The sequence below is a fragment of the Myxine glutinosa genome, chromosome 10 (assembly GCF_964187855.1).
Source record: "Myxine glutinosa chromosome 10, kmMyxGlut1.1, whole genome shotgun sequence".
Taxonomy (NCBI): Eukaryota; Metazoa; Chordata; class Myxini; order Myxiniformes; family Myxinidae; genus Myxine; species Myxine glutinosa.
The window spans coordinates 57,141,791-57,165,212 of record NC_136270.1 but is presented as its reverse complement, the minus strand read 5'-3'; the positions used below and the strand labels follow the sequence as shown (position 1 = coordinate 57,165,212).

Genomic DNA, 23,422 nt, shown 5'->3' with positions numbered 1-23,422 from the left:
CGGGAGTACAAGCATCTCACCCAGTGGGGAATGGTGATTTCGTCATGACTAAATATGTAGGGAAGTACAATAAGGTAATGATATGGAAGGTGCTGGAAAAATATTTGAAACGTTTTTTAGTTTGTCAAAAGAAAATGGCAAACATGAGGGTTAGTTTGGCCATTCCATTTTCTGAATATTTTAATGAATAATACTGCTTTCGTATGCAGCATTTGGTCGCAGGTAGCATAATTTGCTGGGGACACAGCTGTGCCACTGATGCAGTTCCCCATATAGGTTAGAAAAGGAAATTTGGAATTCATTCATGGTGTCGCCTGCAGGTGTAGTCTTCACAAAGCACACCGTGGGATTTTAACATCCACTGGGACAAACATTTAGCGATTGGGTTTAACGACCATCCGAGGGACACGAACGACAACCACTGATGAATCGGCCTGCCTGCAAAACACCGGGAGTAGAGCTTAGAGCTCCATCGAGATTAGAATCCAGGCTAAACAGCTTAGACGCGAATGCACATACCAATGGGATATCATGCAAGCCGAATGAATGTTGTGCTTTTCAAATTGTTAACGGAGAATCGCAATTCCAGTAAACATAAGATAAGCAAAGCAGAAATGTTAATTTTGTTTGCAGAAATTGCAAGGACATGAGAAATAACAAGCGTTATGCCTAGGTCCCCCGTCAGTGAAGTGATGCGAGTTGACAAAGTGGAAGACGCAAGGCGGCCATCTTGGATTTTGACGTGGCGACACAATTTTCAATAGCGTTCTTCCTTATGCCGAGATACACCCACACACCAGATTAGAAGTTGGCACTTCGCTTATTAGTCCCCTACCGGTGTACACCGGAGGGGACTATAGGTTTGCACGCCGTCCCTCCGTCTGTCAGTCTGTCAGTCCGTTAGTCTGTCAGTCCGTCACGCAAAGAACAGTTTTCCGGACTTTTTTTCTAAACTCGTAATGCTGATGATTTCAAACTTGGCACATCGTTTCCTCATGATAAGTTACAGATCAAGTTCGAACTTCACGACGTTTCGATCATTTTTGACAAAGTTATGGCACTTTGAACTTTGGGAATTCTGATAATTCTGATGACCCTTAACTCAGTGCCATTTTAAGTTTTAATTTCCTTTAAAAAAGATTTTCTCTGCAATAATAGGACCGATTGAGATCAAATTTTTACCATAGGAGGGACTCTGTCTGTAGAATATTTTAATGGTAATTATGACGTCACAGGTCACGTGGTTCGGGCGCCATATTGTTTTTCGTGAAAACACGAAAACCCCTTTTTCTCTGCAACGGCTGAACAGATCGAGGCCAATCTTTGCAGGTAGAACCGCATACCCATGACGAACAAAAAAGTCAGCGAGCATGACGTCATGCGTCACATGGTTTCAGAGTTATGACGTTTTTAAGCATTAACCTTTAAAACCGAGCCCCTCCCTCATTTTTGATCCAATCGAGGGGAAACTTCACAGATCTGTTCCGCATGTCAGTCTACTAAAATGTCCTTTTGGAATTTGCGATAGCTCACGTGGTTTGGCAGATATCGTTAATTAAACGAAAATATTTAAAAAAATGGATATCTTGAATCGCTTTATTGATCGACGTGAAACTTCATACTATAGTAGAAGTCGTGATGAGTAACAAGTGTGCAAAATTTCAAGATGATTGGATGTACGATCTGGAAGCTAGAAGTTGTTATTGCGTGAAGAAGAAGAAGAAGAGGCGTCAAGTGTGCGGATTTAATTATTTATCACATGTACAGACTGAAAGCATCGTTGGACACGACCTGTCGCGGTCATTTTAACCTCAAACAAAATTCTAATTTAAGATTTGTCAACAGCTGAGGTATATTAACAAACGAATAAAGCAGATTTGGTCAAATTCTGACTTTTTTAAAATCAATCGCATTTGACAGAGTTGTGACAAGCTGAGGAAGAAGAAACCTCGCATTGGCTTCTCCAATGTGCCATAAAAAAATGGATATCTCTTGAATCGCTAGTACCTCAGACCGTGAGTTGGTAATAATTTATATAATTCACACAGTGCAATACGTGCAGGCCGCTCCACGGAGCGACCTTGCGGGCTTATCAACGAGGTGAGGCGTGACACACGTGTCTCAGCATAACTCAGATCAAGTTTGAAAACCAGCATCAACCGTGCATAAATTTGCATATTCGATCATTTTTGACAAAGTTATGGCACTTTGAACTTTGGTAGGGGACATGTATTGCAGCGCAATACTCAGAATGCTTGTTTTTCAAGATATTCATCTCACAAGGTTCAGCCATACAAGGCATCAGACATACATGGCGGTGGCCATCTTGGATTTTGACATGGGTTGCACATCCACACCAAATTCGAATGCGGTCGTTCGCTTATGCATGCACGCACGCCCGGACGGACGGAGGGGAAAACCATAGTCCCCCTTTCGCTCCGCGGTGCGACGGGGGACAAAAATGATCTCAGTTAGGGTTGGGGCAAAACGTGTGTGTGTGTGTGTGCGTGCGTGCGTGCTCTGTTAATGTCCGTGATTTCTTCTCGTCCTCCATCTCTCCTTTCTTTTCTTTGTCTACAGAAGGGTGAATCTTGCAAGTAGGTTTTGTAGGGTTAACCTGGCTGCAGCTGGATGGGTTTGGGGGTAGAGGAGTCGTAGCCGAAACCCAAATCCTCTCCAGGTTCCTCCTGATGACTCCATCTTTGATACTCCAATGGTGCATTTAGTCAGTCATTGATTCAAGACATCTAGACATCAAGTAAAAGGAGTTTTTACAACCACAATAATCGGGGAGAGGAAGTTCCATGCATTTTATTTGTTTGATTCAGGAAAAGAGAAAGAAAAGAACAGATCCAGATTTATTGACAATCCCATTTGCATCTGCTTGCTGTTCTACAATTTATTTTGCCCTCTACACCACCCCATATATCACACGGTATTTTCCATAAAATACTTGCGCTTTCATTACTCCACTAATTTATTAGTCACATGGGTACTGCCATCCATGGTGCCCAATCCCCATTAATAGTTTTCTGGGAGAATTGTGCAGAGGGCATGTGCACTAGCCCTTGAGCCAGTCTGGGTTTGATACTCCTTAATGGGAAGGGTGTTGCATAAACAAGTGTGCAATACCCTCAGATCGATCTCAAGCTGTGTTCCCATCTGCTAGTATTAGTTGGTGGATGTTCATGACCTCATGAAGAGTGGTTAGGTTATCACTTCCTTACCTACAGAAACACTGCATGAGCAAAGCAGCCCTCCCAGTGATGATGTAGACCGACAGTCACATGATGCACATGGATGAAATAATTACGATTGCTTGTCGGCATTTCCTTCGTTATCTGCACAAAGTTCCAGTCGAAGTGCAGCACGAGCCATGGCGAGTGCACCCTCTTTTTTCGCATTTCCTCCAATGAATCCATTTGCATGAACAAAGATGCAATCCGGAATTCCCGTGATCTGGCTCAAAGACTCACCACGCAAACCCCTCCAAGGTTCTGGCAGTGACAACCTGGCACGAGGAACAGAGGCACACACCTGCTTAGCCCACATGGGGTTTTAAAACCACGATCATTATATTATTCAATGTTCATTGTAGCTGATGCCAAAATCAAAACACAATTCAGTTGGCTGAATATGTACAATCTGATGAGATTTTGAAGTAGAATCCAAAAACAAGATAACTCTTACACGAGCCTCGACTCTGTATACAATATATATATAGATATTAAAACTCAAAAACAAAAACACCACAGGTTGTTCTGCCTATCATTGTCACACTTCAACTGGCAGAAAGTTGATAGAATAGAGGATTGTTCAAGGCACCACTACACGCACCTTTGGCATTGCAAGTGTTTCGATCTGCACTGGAACGGATGATGCCACCCACAACAAGGGCAAAACTGTTGAGCAGGTTGATTTGGGGTGTTTGCGGGGTCTGTCTTGTGCAATGGCCTAATGGATAAGGCATCAGACCCCAAAAGCTGGGGATTGTGGGTTGGAGTCCCATCTGGGTTGAATATTTTTTTCCCCTTACTTTTTCAAGTCTTTTATATCGTCTTGAATAAAGTCTTGTACGCTGAACAAATGCATTTTGTTCGTATTTAAAATGTATCTTGGGGAAAAAATGCCAGGGCCATAGAAAAGGCCCCTGTATATGGTATGCGCCATGTGGCAAACTATGGAAAAGAAGGGACATTCCGTAACTTGTGGGAAATGCCAAACAATAGAAAAGAAGGGACATTCAAAAAAATTATTGTGTGAATGCTGCACTACCCTTGTGTTCTTATGAGGAACCAAGTAACTATAAATATTCATATAAAGAGGCGTCAATTTGATTCATGCAGCTGCATGAAGAAGTAAATGTATTTTATTTGCCAGATGTCGGGCGCCCCTTTATATGAACTTTTCGAGAGCATTCCTTGGTTCCTCCTAAGAACACAAGGGTAGTCCAGCAGGCACACGAGTTTTTTTGAATGTCGCTTCTTCTCTATTGTTTGACATTTTCTACAAGCGAAGGAATGTCCCTTTTTTCCATAGTTTGCCACATGGAACAAACCATAGAAAGGGGCCTTTTCTATCTCCCTGGCATTTCCCCCAATAATAATAATAAACGGCAATGTGTGTGTGTGTGGGTCCTCCATAACTCCAAAACCATGAAACCAAGTGGCCCCAAACTTGACATACGACCTCAAAGAAAGTGCAAGAATGTTGGTCTCGGCTTGATCTTGGCTCGATGCGGTTTTGGGCAAATAAAGTTGTCTAAATGAAGGTTTTGGTGAATGTTATGAACATCATCATGTGCCGAAGCTTTTGCTTTATGTTAGGATGGACGACGGATGGCTGAAGTATCATGTTTTATGACTTTGAAATGAATTTCCCCTGATAAAAACAGGGTTTTTGCTTAAAACACCCTCACGGGCTCATTTCAACTCTGATTTGATTCATGCTTTCAGTTTTGGTAGTCACCGAAATGGTTGAAAGCTCGACTACAACAAATTTGGTGCAACTCCTATAATTTTGACCAACTTGCAGCATTTAAGGATTTAACATGGGGAAGGGGGATGAAGGGAATGAAGGGGATCAGTCATTCTTCCTTCTATGCTTTGAGCGGCCTCACGGCTTTATTTTAACTCGGATTCGATTTCTGTTTTCGGTTTTAAGAGCAGGTTGACTTTTGTAGTGGGCTTTTCGGTTTTAGGGTTGACAAAGGCCGTGGTAAAACAAATTCGGCGAAAATCCGATATATTTCAACTAATTTACCTCATGGTGTCAGTTATTATAGGGTGGTACAGTGAAAGCAGGCGACCCCAAGAGGTCATTTTAACTCGGTTTCGTTTTCTGTTTTAGTAGCAAGTTAAAGTCGATGAAGGCCCTGGTAAAACAAATTGGTGAAAATCTGATGAATTTTGAACAACTTCCAGCCTTTAAAGACAATGTGGTGATTGATCATGATGGGTCAGATGATCTTCTCAAATGCTCTTCAGGACCTCGTGAGTTTATTATAACTCCGATTTGATTTGTTTTCAGTTTTGGTGGTCATTGGAGTGGTTGAACACTCCACAACAACAACTTTGTTGGAAATCCTATAAATTTTAACTTCCTCTCACAACATTTATGGATATAAAGTGGGAAATGATGACCATCACAAATGTTACGTACAACCCTCTCACACCCTCTCCATTCCCTTCCCTCTCCATTCCCTCCTTTCTCCCTCCACCCCCCTTCCCTCTCCCCACCCCTTTCCTCTTCTCCCCTCCCCCTCCCATTCGTCTTCCCTCCCTCTCCTCCCCCATTCCTCTCCCCTCCCTACCCTCATTTCTCTCCCCTTCCGTTCCCCTCCCTCTCCCCCATTTCTCTCTCCTCCCTCTCCTCTCCAGCCCCCTTTCTCCTCCTCTCCCCCCCCCCTTTGTCCTCCCATCCACTCTCTTCGTCACCCTCCCCCTCTCCCCTTCCCTCCCGCTGCAACCCCCCCTCTCTCTACTCTCCTCTCTTCTCTTCATATCCCTGGCACGAAGTAACTGCGTTGCTCGGCAACACTGGCTAGTTTTGCTTGTGGTTCAATAAAGGCCATTTTATTGGATAACTAGCAAAAGTACATGGCATTGCTGGGCAACACAGAGTCGCTTCGTCTGGGAATATGAAGAGAGGGGAGGACGCTTGGACGCTTGCACTTGGACGCTGTGGACATGAGAGTGGTGCTTGAAAAAGATACCATGGAAATTTGGTGCAATGGACAAAAGATGGAAACTACAGGGGAGTTTGTGGATGATGGCACTGAGACTACTTTTATGGTAGGTGACCACAGATGCAGCCTGAAGACTGTGAGCAGCGGGCGGCGCAGAGAGGGGATCCTGTACTCACTCCTGGTAGATGGAAAATCGATTCCCGATTCAATCCAATGAATTATCCTGACAAGCTGACGCACTGTTTATGGTGTCAAAGTCATCCAGCCACAGGTTTTCCATCCAGCCACAAACTCACTGAGAGAGAATTTCTTTAAACTCATGTCTTTTAGAGTGGAATTATTTATCGTGGAATTATGTTTATGCTTTTTTGGTACACGAGCCTCAACTTTGTATACAAAAAAAAAGAAAGAAAAAAAAAAGATGCGAGGTGGGGGGGGGGGGGGTTGAGAGAAGGGGAGGTGTGAGGGTGGGGTAAGGGAGAAAGGGGGAGTGGTAATGAAAGTAAAGTAGGTGGGATGGGAGGGAAGGGAAGAGGAGCAAGGTGGAGGGATTGGGAGAAGGTGGGGAGGAGGAGGGGAGGAAGGTAGGTGGAGGACGAGGGGAGGAAGGGAGGTGAGGGTGGGGGAGAAGAGAATGAGAGGGGAGAAGGTTGTACTTTGTTGTAATGGTCATAATTTCCCACATTAAATCCTTAAAATTTGTTAGTCAAAATTTATCACATTTTCACCAAATTTGTTGTTGTTGTTCAACCATCGAAGCGACTACCAAAAACGAAAACAGAAAGCGAATGCGAGTTAAAATAAGCCCATGAGGGTGTTTGAAGAAAAAACCCCGTCTTACCAGAGGTCACAAATTCAAAGTCATAAAACATTATTCTTAAGCCATGCATCATCCATGTATGTATATTATTATATCCCTATTTGTGAACATGTTTGTTCAGTTGTGAATCATGGACAGCCTAAAGAAGTGACTTATAGAGGGAAGAGGGGTTCCATGGGAGGTAACTTTTCACGACAAAAAACATGGGCACATCAGATTTAGACTAGGGGCGTGGCAGCAGGGCAGCAGGGCAGCAGGGCAGCAGGGCAGCAGGGCAGCAGGGCAAAATAGGTATTTTTGTTCAAAAGTCTTATTATTACATTAGTTTGATTGTACATGCTACCTTGTCTTCTGGAAACCATTGAAATTGCTTCAAAATGTCATGATACAGTTTAAAATACCTTTAGCCAGTGTAGTATACGACTTTATTCTACCAGGTGAGTGCCCAGGGGTATTGCCCCTATGTTTATCTATCTATAATTCCAGTAATCTCTGTGTGTGTGTCTGTGTGTTTGTTTGTTTGTCTGTGACCGCTGTTTCTCGACAACCACGGGTCCGATATACTTGAAACTTGCCAGGTATATTGCTGGGGACCTGAGGATGTGCCTTTTCAAGGTTTCATATTAATCGGAGAAGTAGTTACCGAGCTATGGCGATTTATTTACCAAACTCCGCAAGCCGTTCGCTTTGGCTTTGCGAATGGACCAAACCATTTCATGTAAATAGAGGGGGGGGGGGGGGATTGTCACCGTACTCGCAAGCCGTTCGCTTTGGCTTTGCGAATGGACCAAACCATTTCATGTAAATAGAGGGGGGGATTGTCACCGTACTCGCAAGCCGTTCGCTTTGGCTTTGCGAATGGACCAAACCATTTCATGTAAATAGAGGGGGGGGATATAATTTTAGATATATATATAGTACGGGCACGCCCTAGTAGATACAAATTACTCAAATACCAGACCTGTTTTGAAAGGAGTGCATCAGAATGGGAACACATTGCACACGCCATCCACCGTTCTGGTCCAGATAGAGCACAAATTTTATGGGCGTACTCAAACCAAGCTCCACCTCCAAATCAAAGAGGTGCTCCTTCCAAGGGCAGCCACCACTTGTCAAGCACACAATCTCCCCACTGTTGTGTACCTGGGCAACACAATGTTTAATTCTTCAGTTACAACAACCATCACCATAATCATGTACAGTAAACCACCTGGCTTACACATCCAAGCACAAATGAAAATGGTTGCAAGCCATTCATAATACATTTTTGTTTGTGAAAATCGAAATTTAAATTTTTTCATAAAGTTGGAGCTATGTATTTAAAAAAAGAAAAAGATAAAATGCATTTTTAAAAAGAAAACATGATATTATTTTTGCTATTCTACAGCTACAGAGTTCATAAAACATGATACCCCACACAGTGTTCAAGTATAATACTCGAATTTTAATAAAACAAGTCAAGTGAATCCACTTGGATTCCGCCCAGGTTGGCACATGGAAATTATGATGTAGCATAATTATCATCTCGGGTCAAGATTTGAAATTATGCCATGGTTTTTGTAAAATTGCTACTAGTATTCACATTATGTACTTTCACCAAAACATACATCATCATAGAAACATACATATAATTTGGGTCCTCTGGGTCATTTGGGTCCTCTGGGTCATTTGGGTCCTCTGGGTCATTTGGGTCCTCTGGGTCCTCTGGGTCATTTGGGTCCTCTGGGTCATTTGGGTCCTCTGGGTCATTTGGGTCATTTGGGTCCTCTGGGTCATTTGGGTCCTCTGGGTCATTTGGGTCCTCTGGGTCCTCTGGGTCATTTGGGTCATTTGGGTCCTCTGGGTCATTTGGGTCATTTGGGTCATTTGGGTCATTTGGGTCATTTGGGTCCTCTGGGTCATTTGGGTCCTCTGGGTCATTTGGGTCCTCTGGGTCCTCTGGGTCATTTGGGTCCTCTGGGTCATTTGGGTCCTCTGGGTCATTTGGGTCCTCTGGGTCATTTGGGTCCTCTGGGTCATTTGGGTCCTCTGGGTCATTTGGGTCCTCTGGGTCATTTGGGTCCTCTGGGTCATTTGGGTCCTCTGGGTCATTTGGGTCCTCTGGGTCATTTGGGTCCTCTGGGTCATTTGGGTCCTCTGGGTCATTTGGGTCCTCTGGGTCATTTGGGTCCTCTGGGTCATTTGGGGCCTCTGGGTCATTTGGGTCCTCTGGGTCATTTGGGTCCTCTGGGTCCTCTGGGTCATTTGGGTCCTCTGGGTCATTTGGGTCCTCTGGGTCATTTGGGTCCTCTGGGTCATTTGGGTCCTCTGGGTCCTCTGGGTCCTCTGGGTCATTTGGGTCCTCTGGGTCATTTGGGTCCTCTGGGTCATTTGGGTCCTCTGGGTCATTTGGGTCCTCTGGGTCATTTGGGTCCTCTGGGTCATTTGGGTCCTCTGGGTCATTTGGGTCCTCTGGGTCATTTGGGTCCTCTGGGTCATTTGGGTCCTCTGGGTCATTTGGGTCCTCTGGGTCCTCTGGGTCATTTGGGTCCTATATTCCTATCCTATAACATATATATCCTATAACCTATCCTATATATATCCTATATCATATAACATATATCCTATAACATAACATATAACAAATATATCCTATATTATGTACTAGCGAGCGGCCGCGTACCAGCCAAAGGGGTAGCCCATGGTTAGCCTAAATATAGATTTGATGACGTCATGTTTACACATCTGAGCAACAGAAACTGGCTACACATCTGAGCGACAGAAACGGAGCTTCACTTTTGGAGAGACAGAAATTCCCAGGCAAACGCTATAACGCACCAGGTTTACAACTGGGTCATTTGGGTCCTCTGGGTCATTTGGGTCCTCTGGGTCATTTGGGTCCTCTGGGTCATTTGGGTCCTCTGGGTCATTTGGGTCCTCTGGGTCATTTGGGTCCTCTGGGTCATTTGGGTCCTCTGGGTCATTTGGGTCCTCTGGGTCATTTGGGTCCTCTGGGTCATTTGGGTCCTCTGGGTCATTTGGGTCCTCTGGGTCATTTGGGTCCTCTGGGTCATTTGGGTCCTCTGGGTCATTTGGGTCCTCTGGGTCATTTGGGTCCTCTGGTTCATTTGGGTCCTCTGGGTCATTTGGGTCCTCTGGGTCATTTGGGTCCTCTGGGTCATTTGGGTCCTCTGGGTCATTTGGGTCCTATATTCCTATCCTATAACATATATATCCTATAACCTATCCTATATATATCCTATATCATATAACATATATCCTATATATCCTATAACATAACATATAACAAATATATCCTATATTATGTACTAGCGAGCGGCCGCGTACCAGCCAAAGGGGTAGCCCATGGTTAGCCTAAATATAGATTTGATGACGTCATGTTTACACATCTGAGCGACAGAAACTGGCTACACATCTGAGCGACAGAAACGGAGCTTCACTTTTGGAGAGACAGAAATTCCCAGGCAAACGCTATAACGCACCAGGTTTACAACCTGTGCGTTAATAATCTATATATGATGGAGCAAGTGTTTGCTCACCCATTGGTTGGACAGGTGACCTAATGCCACTCACAATAGTAACTGGAAATACTTCACCCAAGGGACCCAAACCATCCCCCCCCCCCCCCCCCCGACGACCCAAAATATCCAAATGGCCCAGAGGACCCCAAAAACCAGAGGCTTCACAATACCCAAAAACCCCTCGAGGACCCAAAACATCCCGAGGCCCCAAAAACCCAAAAGACCCAGAGGACCCAAAAGACCCCGATAATCCAAGATGTCCAGAAGACCTCCAAGGACCTTGAAAACCCCCAAATATCCTTAAGACCTTGTAGACCCCCTTTTAGGGTCTTTTGGATCTTCAGGGTATTTTTGGTATTCAGGGTGTTTTGGGTCTTTAGTCTTGGGGGACTTAATGGTCTTGGGGGACTTTAAGGGTCATCAATGTTCTGAGGGGTCTCAGCATTCTAAAGTGTCAAAAGGTATATTCCAACAGTATGCAATTAAGAGTTCACGGACTGTGTTTTTGGTGTTATTTTTATTTGAAGAAGAAGAATACGTTTTAGTCACAATATACAAACATACTGTCGTGTGACTCCCTCAGCTCACACCGGGAGAGTCACGGAAGGTAAATTGAGCGTTACTCGGAGGTGATGCCCAAATTGCAGACTTTATCAATGCGGGGGAAGAAAGGGGAGGGTGTGGCGGACACGAAAGCACTGACGTGGTGACATCATCCCGCACACCAAGTGGGGGTGGGCCACGCCCGGGAGAGAGGCGTGGCCTCACGATATACACGGGGCGCGCAGCCCTGAGCAGCTCAGTGTTACAGTGAGCTCTTGAATAAAGACTCTTACAAATTACCGCGTTGTCCGCTTCCTCCTTGCTTACAAGCAGCACGCGTAACACCGTGCTTCACTGGTGACCTCGACGTTGGATCTGCCGTAGCGATCCTTCTAAACACGACGCCATTGCCATGGCCAACAACGCGATGTCGGTTAAACTTCCCGAATTTTGGGAGGCCCAGGCCGAAGTTTGGTTCGTCCAAGCCGAAGCCCAGTTTCAGCTTCGGCGCCTCTTCCGGCGACGACACGCGCTACTGCCACGTCGTCGCCTCCCTCGGGCCCGGCACGGCCGCTCGAGTTGTGTCCGTCCTTCGCCACCCACCGGACGGCCACAAGTACGAGGCACTCAAGCGGCTGCTCCTAGCCACGTTCGGCCTCACGGAGGATGTACGGGCCGACCGCCTCCTGGATCTCCCCGAGCTCGGCGACACGCGCCCGTCGGTCCGAATGGACCATATAGTGGGGCAGATATGTGAAAAAGATGTTCATTTCCGGCAGAAAGTGTGAAATTTCGCATACAGGGGTATTTTGGGGCGCTGATTTCAAAAATTGGCGGATCCAAGAGATCTAACCAATGGACCGGCCGCCATCTTGAATTCCAATATGGCCGCCAAGACGAAATGTTGAAATTCCCTATCTTGGGTTCTAAATGACCTGTGGCGCTGAAATTTGGTACACAAGGGTATGTTGACATGCTGAGTTCAATAATGCAATAATTTGAAATGTCTGACAAACGGTATGGCCGCCATTTTAAATTCCAATATGGCCGCCAAGACGAAATGTTGAAAATCCCGGGTTCTTTGCAAAAGCAATACCAATTCAATGGATCCCTAGTTGACAAATCATATAACAAGTCAAAGAGCTCATTTCAAAGTATATTTCGTACCAGTTGGCAGCCGTAACATGCTGCAAGCTTTTTTCCATCCGTTTTACTTCTCCTACTGCTCATCTCAGAAGCATTGTCCAGAGCAGAAACATAGTTCTGTGCATGGTAGATTAGCAGCAGAACATTTGCAATTTACAGAACACCGTTTTTTACACTTGCACTTGATCAGCTCTCGGCACCCTTTTGACGCCTCTGGCATTACTGTCCAAAATGGATGCCAGACATCATCTGCATTTTTAGCCCATCCCCAATCTGCAGGTGAAGGCAGCTCTGGATTAGCAATTTGGGACTGTCCCCAGATGTGACCGGCCTGAAAGACTGCCCTCTTCACATGTTGACGCAGTGCCTCTTTTGTCGGTGGAATATTTTCCGATTGCCGATTTCCCTGAGCAAACAGCTGCTTGCGTGCTTCGTTCACTTTCTTCAGAGAGGAAGTTCTTCTGTACAGAACAACGAAGAACCTCTCTATGTTGTCCATGTCATCATCTGTTACTTCCGCTGGTGCATGTGAGAGATGATTGAAGACCTCCCCCAAGTTTGGCATGGAATTCCATATGCTCCACACAGTCTTTTTGCCAATCCCACATATGGCAGAAACAGTATCGCATCCGGAAACAGTATGCAGGAATAGAAGCCCCCATGAGCGTTCAGGGCCAATGTGAGTCGCAATAGTGTGAGCAGCAATGTGCCTGAAATAGTTTCCATGTCCAAATGCCAACCACATTGCACAACCGTCCATAATGCTTGCCATTGCGATAGCCAACACAACCACATCCGTGTCTGTTGCATGAATGACGATACTTCTGTACCCCTGCTGATATGCATGCCAAGCATGTAGCATCATTCGTGAATCAGCCTCTTCATGCGTACATGGTTGAATTTGAGAAACATCAGAAGGGGGCTTTGATTTAATCTCTTCTTCTAAGGTTGTAAGAAGTGTTTTTCCCTCTGGAATAGGCATCGTTTGCAGGGAATCAGCAAGGAAACTGAATAATGTCTTTTTGTTGGAATCTACACGAAGGAAGCTGCTCCAGTTTCGTGGCACGGATGTCTGTTCAGTCACATGGAGTGGTATGCCAGTGCCACGACCAAGCCTGGTGCCTTCTTTGAGACTGTCCGTTCTGTAGGTGTCCCACACCACATCAACACGCATCACAGTCCCCTCATTTAACTTTCGGGCAATGTACGGAAGGACCTGTTTCTGTGCATAGTCACCAAATGTCCTGATCACACTGTTGCACTTCTTAGGCTCCAAATGATGGACTAAGGCAGCCCCATCGAAAATACGAACTTCTCCTTTGGGCGCATCACGAGGACGTTGTGCGGTTCGGAGGGCAGGTTTTCCGATGGTCGTTCGTCACCGCCGACGTGCCCATGGCATTGCTTGGCGCGGACTTCCTGTGCGCCAATGGGCTCCTGGTCGACGTAAAGCACAGACGTCTTGTCCAGGCCGAGACGTTCAGCTCGCTCGCTTGTGCGCTGCCCAGCCCGTCGAGCAGCTCACTGAGCGGCTCACCGAGCGGCTTGCCAAGCAGCTTGCCGAACGGTTCGGTTCCGGCCACGTTGATCTGTACGCTTCCGGCAGCGGACGAATTCACCCGCCTCCTCGCCGGCTTCCCGGCCATCACGCGGCCCACCTTCTCGGCGGGGGCCGTCAAGCACGGGGTGGCCCATCACATCCCCACCGTCGGGCCACCGGTCTACGCCCGGGCACGCCGCCTCGAGCCGACGAAGCTGGCGGTAGCAAAAGCGGAGTTCGCTACCCTGGAGCGACTCGGCATCGTTCGGCGCTCGGAGAGTGCTTGGGCGTCGCCGCTGCACATCGTGCCGAAGCTCGGCGGGGGGATGGCGACCGTGCGGGGACTATCGCCGTCTCAATGACGCCACCACTCCCGACCGCTACCCCGTCCCCCACATTCAGGACTTTTCCGCCCGTTTGGCGGGCATGTCCTCCTTCTCGAAGGTGGACCTCATACGCGGCTACCATCAGGTCCCCGTCAGGCCGGAGGACGTCCCGAAGATGGCGGTCATCACGCCGTTCGAATTCCTGCGGATGCCTTTCGGTCTGAAGAATGCGGCTCAGGCGTTCCAGCGGCTGATGGACAGCGTCCTGCGAGACTTGGATTTTGTATACGTCTACCTGGACGATATCCTCGTCGCCAGCGCGTCCCGCGAAGAGTACCTACACCACCTCCGCACGCTCTTCGAACGCCTGGGCCAGCATGGCCTGATTGTGAACCCCGCAAAGTGCCGGTTCGGCATCGCCGAACTCGATTTTCTGGGGCACCGCGTCACCAGGCACGGAGCCGTCCCCCTGCCGGCCAAGGTGGAGGCGGTGAAGGGGTTTCCGCGCCCCCGCACGATCAGGGGGCTGCAGGAGTTCCTGGGCATGGTGAACTTTTAACATCGGTTCCTGCCCCGTATCGCCCAGCTCCTGCGCCCCCTGCACGAAGCTCTCCGAGGTAAGCCGGGCAAAGGCGACGTTACCTGGACCGAGCAGATGGACGCGGCGTTCACGGGCGCGAAGCTCGCCTTGGCTAACGCCACCATGCTCGCGCACCCGGCGCCCGATGCACCGATCGCCCTCACCACCGACGCCTCGGACTACGCGGTGGGCGCGGTGCACGAGCAATGGGTGCGTGGAGCTTGGCAACCGCTGGCGTTCTTAAGCCGGCAGCTTCGCCTGCCCGAACGCCGTTACAGTACCTTCGACCGCGAGTTGCTCGGGCTTCACTTGGCGGTCAGGCACTTCCGCCATCTGCTTGAGGGCCGTGCGCTCACGGCCTTCGTCGACCACAAGCCGCTGATCTTCGCGATGGGCAAGGTCACCGAGCCGTGGTCGGCCGGGCAGCAGCGTCACCTCTCGGCCGTGTCCGAGTACACGACGGACATCCGGCACGTCGCGGGGAAGGACAACCCGGTGGCGGATTGCCTTTCCCAGGCCGTCGCCCACGCAGTCCACCTCGGCATCGACTATGCCCGGATGGCAGCGGACCAGGCCGCTGACCCCGACGTCCAGGCCTTGCGGACCGCCGTCACGGGCCTCCGCGTCACCGAGGTGCCGTTCGACGGCGCGGGCGCGGCCCTCTTGTGCGACGTCTCCCTCGCCCCATCGTGCCCACGGCCTGTCCCACCCGGGCGCGAGGGCCTCCCAAAGGTTGATCGCTGACAAATTCGTCTGGCATGGCCTCCGGAAGGCCGTCCGCGGCTGGGCCAGGACATGCCTCGCGTGCCAGCGCGCCAAGGTGCACCGGCACACCCAGGCCCCGTTGGCCCCGTTTACGGTGCCGGAACGCCAGTTTGACCACGTCCACGTGGACGTGGACCTGGTGGGACCTCTGCCCCCCTCGCGGGGTTTCACCCACTTCCTCACCATGGTGGACCGCACCACCCGGTGGCCGGAGGCCGTGCCCTTGGCGTCGACGCGGCGGCGGACGTCGCGCAGGCTTTCATCGCCACCTGGGTCGCCCGGTTCGGCGTCCCCTCAGACATCTCGTCCGAAGATGAAGTGCTTACCTGTTGTCCACCAGCAGTCCCAAAGCCTGCAAAGAAAATAAACTCAAACAAACACGGATTAAAAATGCACAAAAATAACAGGTTTATTAAAATGGAATGCCGGGACAAAGAAAAACACGACGGTAAAACTAAAGTCCAAAACGGGACGTCCAGCACACCAGACTTACACACAGACGAGGGATAAAATAACGTTGGAAAATAATGGTGTGATTATTTAGTGCACTTAGCTTAGATTGGCTGGTGTATCTCGTGAGGAATGGTGTCGGCTCCAACCACGCCATCAGGACGCAGCTCTGTGCTTGGCGGGAAGGAAGGCCGCAGTCCGCTTGGTTCACCAGGCCGCGCGTGCCGGCGCGAAGCAGGCCTCACGGTCCGTCTCAAATGGCAGGCATGCAGCTTGCCTCTCAGCCGAGTCGGTAAAAGCCAGCTCATCGTTCGTCAAAGGACCACCGTCAGCAAGAGTCGAGGGCCAGAGGTGAGCGAGAGGCGGGAAGGAGAAGAGCGCGATAGGCCGGAACAGGGCGAGCATGACCATCAGGACCAAGATGAAGGCGAAAGCGAGGGGAGAGAGAGATAAAATGTCCGTCCGAGAGTTCTTATAACGTCGGGTCGTGACTTCATCGGCGCTTCTCCACCAATGCCCGCAGGCCACCACCACCTCGTCCAGCTCTCCACCAATCAGCGCGCCGCTTCTTGCTCACCATTCTCTCTGCCAAACAGAAGCCCTGGCCAATCACGGCTCTTCGGGGCGCATCTTCACGGATCTTTCATCCGATGCGTCCTTTCTAGTCGAGGTAATCGGCCCAAGTGCATCACCTGGGTTCCGGTTAATTTTATTATTTAGTGTGGTTTAATTAACGGGCATTTCCTGCACTACTGTCTATGGTGCGGTGCCATAAGGGACAAAGGCTAAATCACATAGGGTAACGACCAACAGGGAATTACTTAACCTAATCCCCGAGCTAAATAACATGCCTCGCCCCCTCGTGACGGGGACAAACATACACTTATCCGACATTCGGCTAAACAAAAATTACATGGTGATGGTTATCACGATCATTGGAGCACCTACCTATACAAATCTACCTGACTCTACATATCACTACCCCCAAACATAATAATACAAACAAACATAACCATATATGTTTGCTCTATTGCAATAAGACTTGAACCAAGTTTGAATTAAATCTATTCAGCTGTTCCCAAGTATCACATTTTTACCTGACATGACCTCTGACCTCACCAAAATCACCTCACTCCACACATTTTATGCCAAAATATAATCAGGTTCATATTTGCATGACAATATACATTTATACCAAGTTTGGGCAAAATCACATCACCAGTTCACAAATTATCACGGTAAAAGGATTTTCACTGAACATGACCTTTGACTTCTTCACCCAAAAATGTAATCAGTTCAGGTTTACATCATTATACATACTGGTACCAAGTTTGATTTAAATCCCTTCAGCTGTTCTCAAGTTATCACATTTTTACCTGACATGACCTCTGATCTTTGACCTCTTGATAGCATAATCCAATCAGTTCATCTTTGCATCACATATAATTATATACCAAGTTTGTTCAAAATCCCATCACTAGTTTAGGCCTGGTGTTGGCTTAGCGGTTAGCGTGCCGGCTTGGGATCCTAGGATCCTGGGTTCGAATCCCGGTCGATTGCTGAATTAACGCCAGGGAGGTTGACTCAGCCTGTCATCCTTCCGAGGTCGGCAAATTGAGTACCAGCTTGCTGGGATGAATGACCCCGGTGTGTATCCCGGTTTAGAATAGGTACACCGTATCCCTGCGCATCGTAAGAGGCGACTAAGGGTTGGCGTCAGGAAGGGCATCCGGCCGTAAAAACATTGCCTCAAACAGGGAACCATGATTGTCATGGGGCCCGCAAGGCTAACCCCTGCTCTAGCGGGGAAAATGGCCTTAAAACGATCATTCATTCATTCAGTTTATGAGTTGGCACAGCAACGTAATTTTTACTTAACATGACTTCTGACCTTGGACCTCATTACCCCAAAATCTCATCAGTTCTTTACCTCATTATACATACCTGCAGCAAGTTTGACTAACATCCCTTCAGCCGTTCTTGTTATTGCAGTAACGAAATAATTACAACTTTACATGACCTCTGATCTTTGACCTCTTGACCCCAAAATTGAATTACTTTATCTTTGCATCGTAATATATAACAAGAGCAATCAGAGATGGCAGACCCTCCCCAGGACGTGCTTACAGTGGTTTTTAAGGCTTTTGTGATAAAACAAATATGGCGGCCGAACCACGTGACCAATGACATCATCGTTATTTTTTTTTCTCCAGCAATTTATCCCTAGATGATGCTCTGGGAATTTCATCTTGATCGGACGAAGTTTTGTACTTGTTGAATTATGACGTCATAATGGAGGCACCTATGACATCATCATTGACACGTTATTCCACAAGGAGAGCTCTTTACAATGAGCCATGTCAATTTTTTCTATGCAGCGCTTTCAGATAAAGGTGCAAAAATTTTCGGTTTTTCAGGATGGCGGCCAAACCACATGACCAATGACATTTTTTTTTCTCCACCAACTTATTCCCCAGAAGATGCTCAATAAATTTCATCTTGATCGGATGAAGTTTTGTACTTGTTGAATTATGATGTCATAATAGAGGCACATATGACAATCATCAACATATTTTATTCCACATGGAGAGTTCTTTACAATGAGCCATGTCACAATTTTTTCTATGCAACGCTTTCGTAGATAGAGGTGCAAAGTTTTTCCAAGATGGCGGCCGAACCTTGTGTCCTATGACGTCATAATTAGAATTTAAAAATTCTACAGGTGGAGTTGCACCTATGGTGAAAATTTCCTGTCAATCGCACCAACGGTTGCAGAGAAAATCATATTTATTCTGTGCGGACAAACAGACAAACAAACTAGAAATCGGACAGAGACCGAGGACTTGCCGGAATGTACTTTTTGTTTCAGGGGTGTTGGTTAGAAGGGAATCCGATAATGTTTGACAGAGTTATTAGTAAAAAAAATAATTTTTGACCTTGTTTGACCTTTCAAGGTCACTCAAGGTCAAAGGTCATGGTGCCAAATGAAATGTCGTACGTGACTTCCTATATGTCAGTAACAGTAAGTGTATGCATATCTCTTGTACTTTTTTAGAGTTATAGAGGTTTGAAATATATTGTTATGGATCTCAGACGTCGGCGCTCCCCTTATCAAGGGGGGGGTTAATCTCCTTGTCTTGTTATCTGGCCGACCCAAGTCCTGGGGGTTATAATGTCCTTCCCGGCGCGGCGTTAGGTAGGTAGGGTTTGTTAGGCATCGGGGTTCACTTAGGGGTTCACAAATACCTAAGTACCAACGCTGGCCGGAAACGAGGAAATAACACCCGCTCGAACCACGGATATGATGGAAAAATGCCGAGCGGATAGCAATCCGCGATCCGAGCTATTAACAAATGACTAGACCCGATTCTAAGCGGTTTCAATCGTTCCACATTTACCCAATGATGGAAAGGACGGATGCGATCGGATGGAGAGGAAACCAGAAGGTAGGAAGAACAAAGATGGGTTTATTAACAAATGTACAGGAAGAGGAAACAAAAGATCTTGGAGATCTCGCGAGATCACGGCGAGGTCACGTCTTTTCGAAGCTGTTCCATGCGCTCACGCTTTCGAAGCAAAGTAATCTTTCACAATTGTGTTTTTGTCGAGACAGTATCTATCTTTCGGTGTGTGTACCTATAGCATGTCCTTAGGAAAGTTTTCGGTGCTAATTTTTCGTACATGTATACACAATCGTCGGTTAATGCATATCGAGTATTCTGAGGCCTAGTACTCGTAGGCTTAGGCTACCGTACCGTCTCCGACCTTGTGGTTTTGTTTTTCTCTCAGCGGTTCGTCGAATGCGCTGCAATTATTTTCGTTCTCTGTTTCGTCCCAGTCGTTCACCCCATACCTCCTTGTTTAATATCTCTACTCAAAAAAAAAAAAAAAACCCAAAAAATATTTCCTTCTCAGGTCTTATTCGTTTAATTGTTGTTCTTATTTGTTCATTCGTTCTTCGTTCACGTTGTTCGCGATCACGCGACGATCACGTGGTTAGAAATGTATAATCTCTCCATTGAATAACTATTTTCTCTCATATATTATAACACCTTTTTCTTCTTCTCCTACAAAAGGATGCTTTCGTCTTGCTCACCAAATCTATTCATTCCAAAAAAAAAAAAAAAAACCAGCTATTACAGTTCCTCTTTTTCTTCATTCCCTAAACTCTCCAGAACTCCACCCCTCCTTCAGTGTCCTCAAACGTATTTTTGACTCGAAGGTCTCAAACTCATTTTGCAAAAAATGTTCGTTTCCCATGAATCGTACACTTTTCAAAATCCAATCTCACCCCTCCCCTCCAAATCTTTCCCATCCCCCCTTCCCTCCAAAACTTCCCCATCCCCCCTCCCCTCCAAAACTTCCCCATCACCCCTCCCCTCCAAATCCTCCCCATCACCCATCCCTTTCAAATCTCCCCCCTTGACCCTTCCCTCCCCTCCCTCCTAAACTCCCCCCACACCCCTCCCCTCCGAGACTCTCCCTCGCTCCTCCTCCTCAAAGCATCCTCCCTGCTTCTTCCCCCTTCCAACTTTCACCTTCATCTCCCCCAACCTTCTGCCTCGCTCTTCCCCCTCCTCAAATAACACCTCACTGTGCCTCACCCAATCTCCATCAAACCTTTTGTCCGCCCCATTCTTCCCTTTCTCCAAGCTATTCTGAAATCTCTGACACACCTTCAACAGCTCGCCCTACCTCTTCCTCCTCTTCCACATCTTACCCTACCCCTCCCCCCCCCTGTTCTGTATCCGATGCTCCCCCTTCCTCTTTATTAACGGTATGGACCTCAAACATCCGGGGCCTTTGCTCAAACTTGACTGATCTCTCCATACAGGTTGCTTCTGACAAACCAGATGTGATCTGCTTAACAGAAACTTTCCTCCTTCATGATGTCTCTGATGCCTTGGTATCTCTCCCAGGTTACTCCCTCCTCCGGTATGATAGACCTGAGCCTCGTCCTGGAGGTGGGGTTGCTATCTTTATAAAAAACTCTCTTCCTCACTCGCCCTCCACTGCCCTCTCTCCACCTCACCCCCAGGAATACCTTTGGCTACGGCTTCCCCTTCGCTCCCACCTTTTGTTCATATGTGTGTTGTACCGTCCACCAAACAGTGATGACTCCTTCTACATCTCGCTGTCTGATAATATGGACCAACTTCTATCTACCCATCCCAACTCTCTCTTCCTCATATGTGGTGATTTCAATTGTCACCGTGCCAGTTGGCTGGGTGTGGGTACCTCTCTCACCAGCCATGGCTCTTCAGCAAAGGACTTCTGCGACTCACTGGGACTGACACAATCTGTCAATTTCCCGACCCGGATCTCAGTCAATGGAGCATCTTCTCTTCTGGACTTGGTTATGACTAACTTCCCTGAAAATGTCTGCTGCTCTTCTTCTGCTCCAATCGGCTCATCTGATCATGTGCTTGTCAAAGTGGACATCTCTCTGACCATTCTCAGAGAGCCTCCTCAGCGTCGACGAGTCTGGCATTTCACTCAGGCCAACTGGCACGGTCTTCAAGCAGCCATCAATCATCTGGACTGGTCTCCCATCTCTACCGCCTCTGACATCAACTCATCCTGGGAATTCTTCCAAAGTAAATTGCTCTCTCTCATGCACAGATTTATCCCATCTCGTCTTCAGTTGTCATACCCTTCCTCCCGTCCATGGTACACGGAATCTTGTGGTGAGGCTGTTGCCCTGAAACAACTTGCTTTCGTCTCCTGGAAAGCAAATCCAACGGAAGGAAATCTCATTTCCTTTCACAAAGCCCGAAACAAGTGTGTGTCCACCCTCAGGAGAGCCAGGAAACAATATCTCACCGTTCAAGACCGAACTCTCTTATCTGTCTCCCTCTTCCAAATCCTGGTGGCGTCTGGTCAAATCTGTTTCTGGTGTTTGTTCCCCCTCCATCCCCTCCCTCACCTCAAATGGCTTAACGGCTGACTCCGCACGTGAAAAAGCTGAATGCCTCAACTCTGTGTTTGCCTCTAAATCTTGTGTCCCAAACCCATCCCTCTCTGTACCCACCGTACCCAGTCGTACCCAGCTGCTCCTGGACTCTGTGTCCTTTCCTCCTGACAAGGTGGAAAAGTTTCTGTCAACCCTCGACTCTGATTCTGCAACTGGTCCTGACGGCATCAGCCCACGGGTCCTAAAATCATGTTCTTCCGCTCTTTCACTCCCTCTTTCTGTTCTCTGGGTGAACCCTCTCTTTTGCTCAAGGTCATCTGCCATCTGCTTGGAAATCAGCCAACATCACCGCTTTGCACAAAAAAGGTGCAAAAACAGATCCTAGCAACTACAGACCAATCAGCCTTCTCCCAATTATCAGCAAAGTCATGGAATCCATCATTGCTTCAGATATGAAATCTTTCCTCTTCTCCAATGGCTTGATCTCTGATCATCAATTTGGTTTCAGACCTGGTCACTCAACTCTGGACATGCTGCTTCTGCTTTCTCAACAATGGATGGAGGTCCTCAACGCCAAACAGGAAATTAGAGCTGTCTCCCTTGACATTTCACGTGCCTTCGATACGGTCTGGCACCCTGCTCTGCTCACCAAACTCTCCTCCTTTGGTATCCATGGAAATCTCCACGCATGGCTAGCGGACTTCCTCTCTGGTCGTAGTCAACGTGTGGCCCTGAATGGGTTTCTCTCATCTCCTCTTCCTGTTCAGGCTGGAGTTCCCCAAGGTAGTGTTCTGGGCCCTGTGCTTTTTCTGGTCTTCATCAATGATCTCTCTGACTCTCTTGAAAATCCTCTCTATCTCTTTGCTGACGACTCTACTCTCTGTCGCTCCATTCCTCATCCCTCAGATCGGCAGTCTGCAGCCTCCTCACTCTCTGCAGACCTGGACAAAATCACAGACTGGGCAAACAAATGGAACATGTCTTTCAATCCTGATAAATCTCACACTCTTACGATGTCTCTCCGAAAGGACCGACTGGACAACCCTCCCATCCACTTTCTGAATAATCCTCTCCATGAAGTTCTGTCACTCAAGCTTTTGGGTCTCACTATTTGCCATGATCTTTCCTGGGAAAACCACATTTCAAATCTGGCCTCCAAAGCCAGTCGCCGACCGGGCATCCTCCGTCGGGCGAAGTCCTTCCTTGGCACACCTGAGCTCCTCACCACATACAAGGCTTTCATCCGCAGCTCTCTGGAATACTGCTCTCCCCTCTGGTCTGGTGCCCCTGCCTCACACCTAGCTCGTCTTCACGCTGTTGAAACCAAAGCATTCAGAATCATTGGAATCTCCCGCGATGAAGCTAACTCCAAGGGCCTTTCACTCACTCACCGCAGGCAGGTTGGTGGTCTTTCCGTCTTCTACCGACTCCTCTCTGGCCTTGCCCCCCCAGCTCTCTCTGGGCTCTGTCCCCCAAATATTCCTACAGGTCGCACAAGATCTGCCTGCAACCCTCTTATGGTTAAACTGCCAAAATCAAGACTTTCTGCTCCCCTTCACTCCTCTTTTCTCCCGCCTCTGGAACAAACTCCCTCACTCTCTTCAATCCCACTCCACCCTCCAGGTCTTTA

The 23,422-nt window shown here is 47.8% G+C and overlaps 1 protein-coding gene across 2 annotated transcripts in view; it reads right to left on the bottom strand.

The window, feature by feature from the left end:
- Positions 1 to 2,796: 2,796 nt before the first annotated feature.
- The window catches only part of MYG1 (MYG1 exonuclease), a 58,436-nt gene continuing 37,810 nt past the window's right edge, over positions 2,797 to 23,422 (bottom strand). For both annotated transcript variants that reach the window (XM_068127780.2, XM_068127781.2), the window contains exons 6-7: positions 7,969 to 8,150; positions 2,797 to 3,511 (exon numbers count right to left, since the gene is read on the bottom strand). In XM_068127780.2, coding sequence (XP_067983881.1) covers positions 3,310 to 3,511; positions 7,969 to 8,150 — 384 coding nt within the window. In that variant the 3' untranslated portion in view covers positions 2,797 to 3,309. The remainder of the gene's footprint in view (positions 3,512 to 7,968; positions 8,151 to 23,422) is intronic.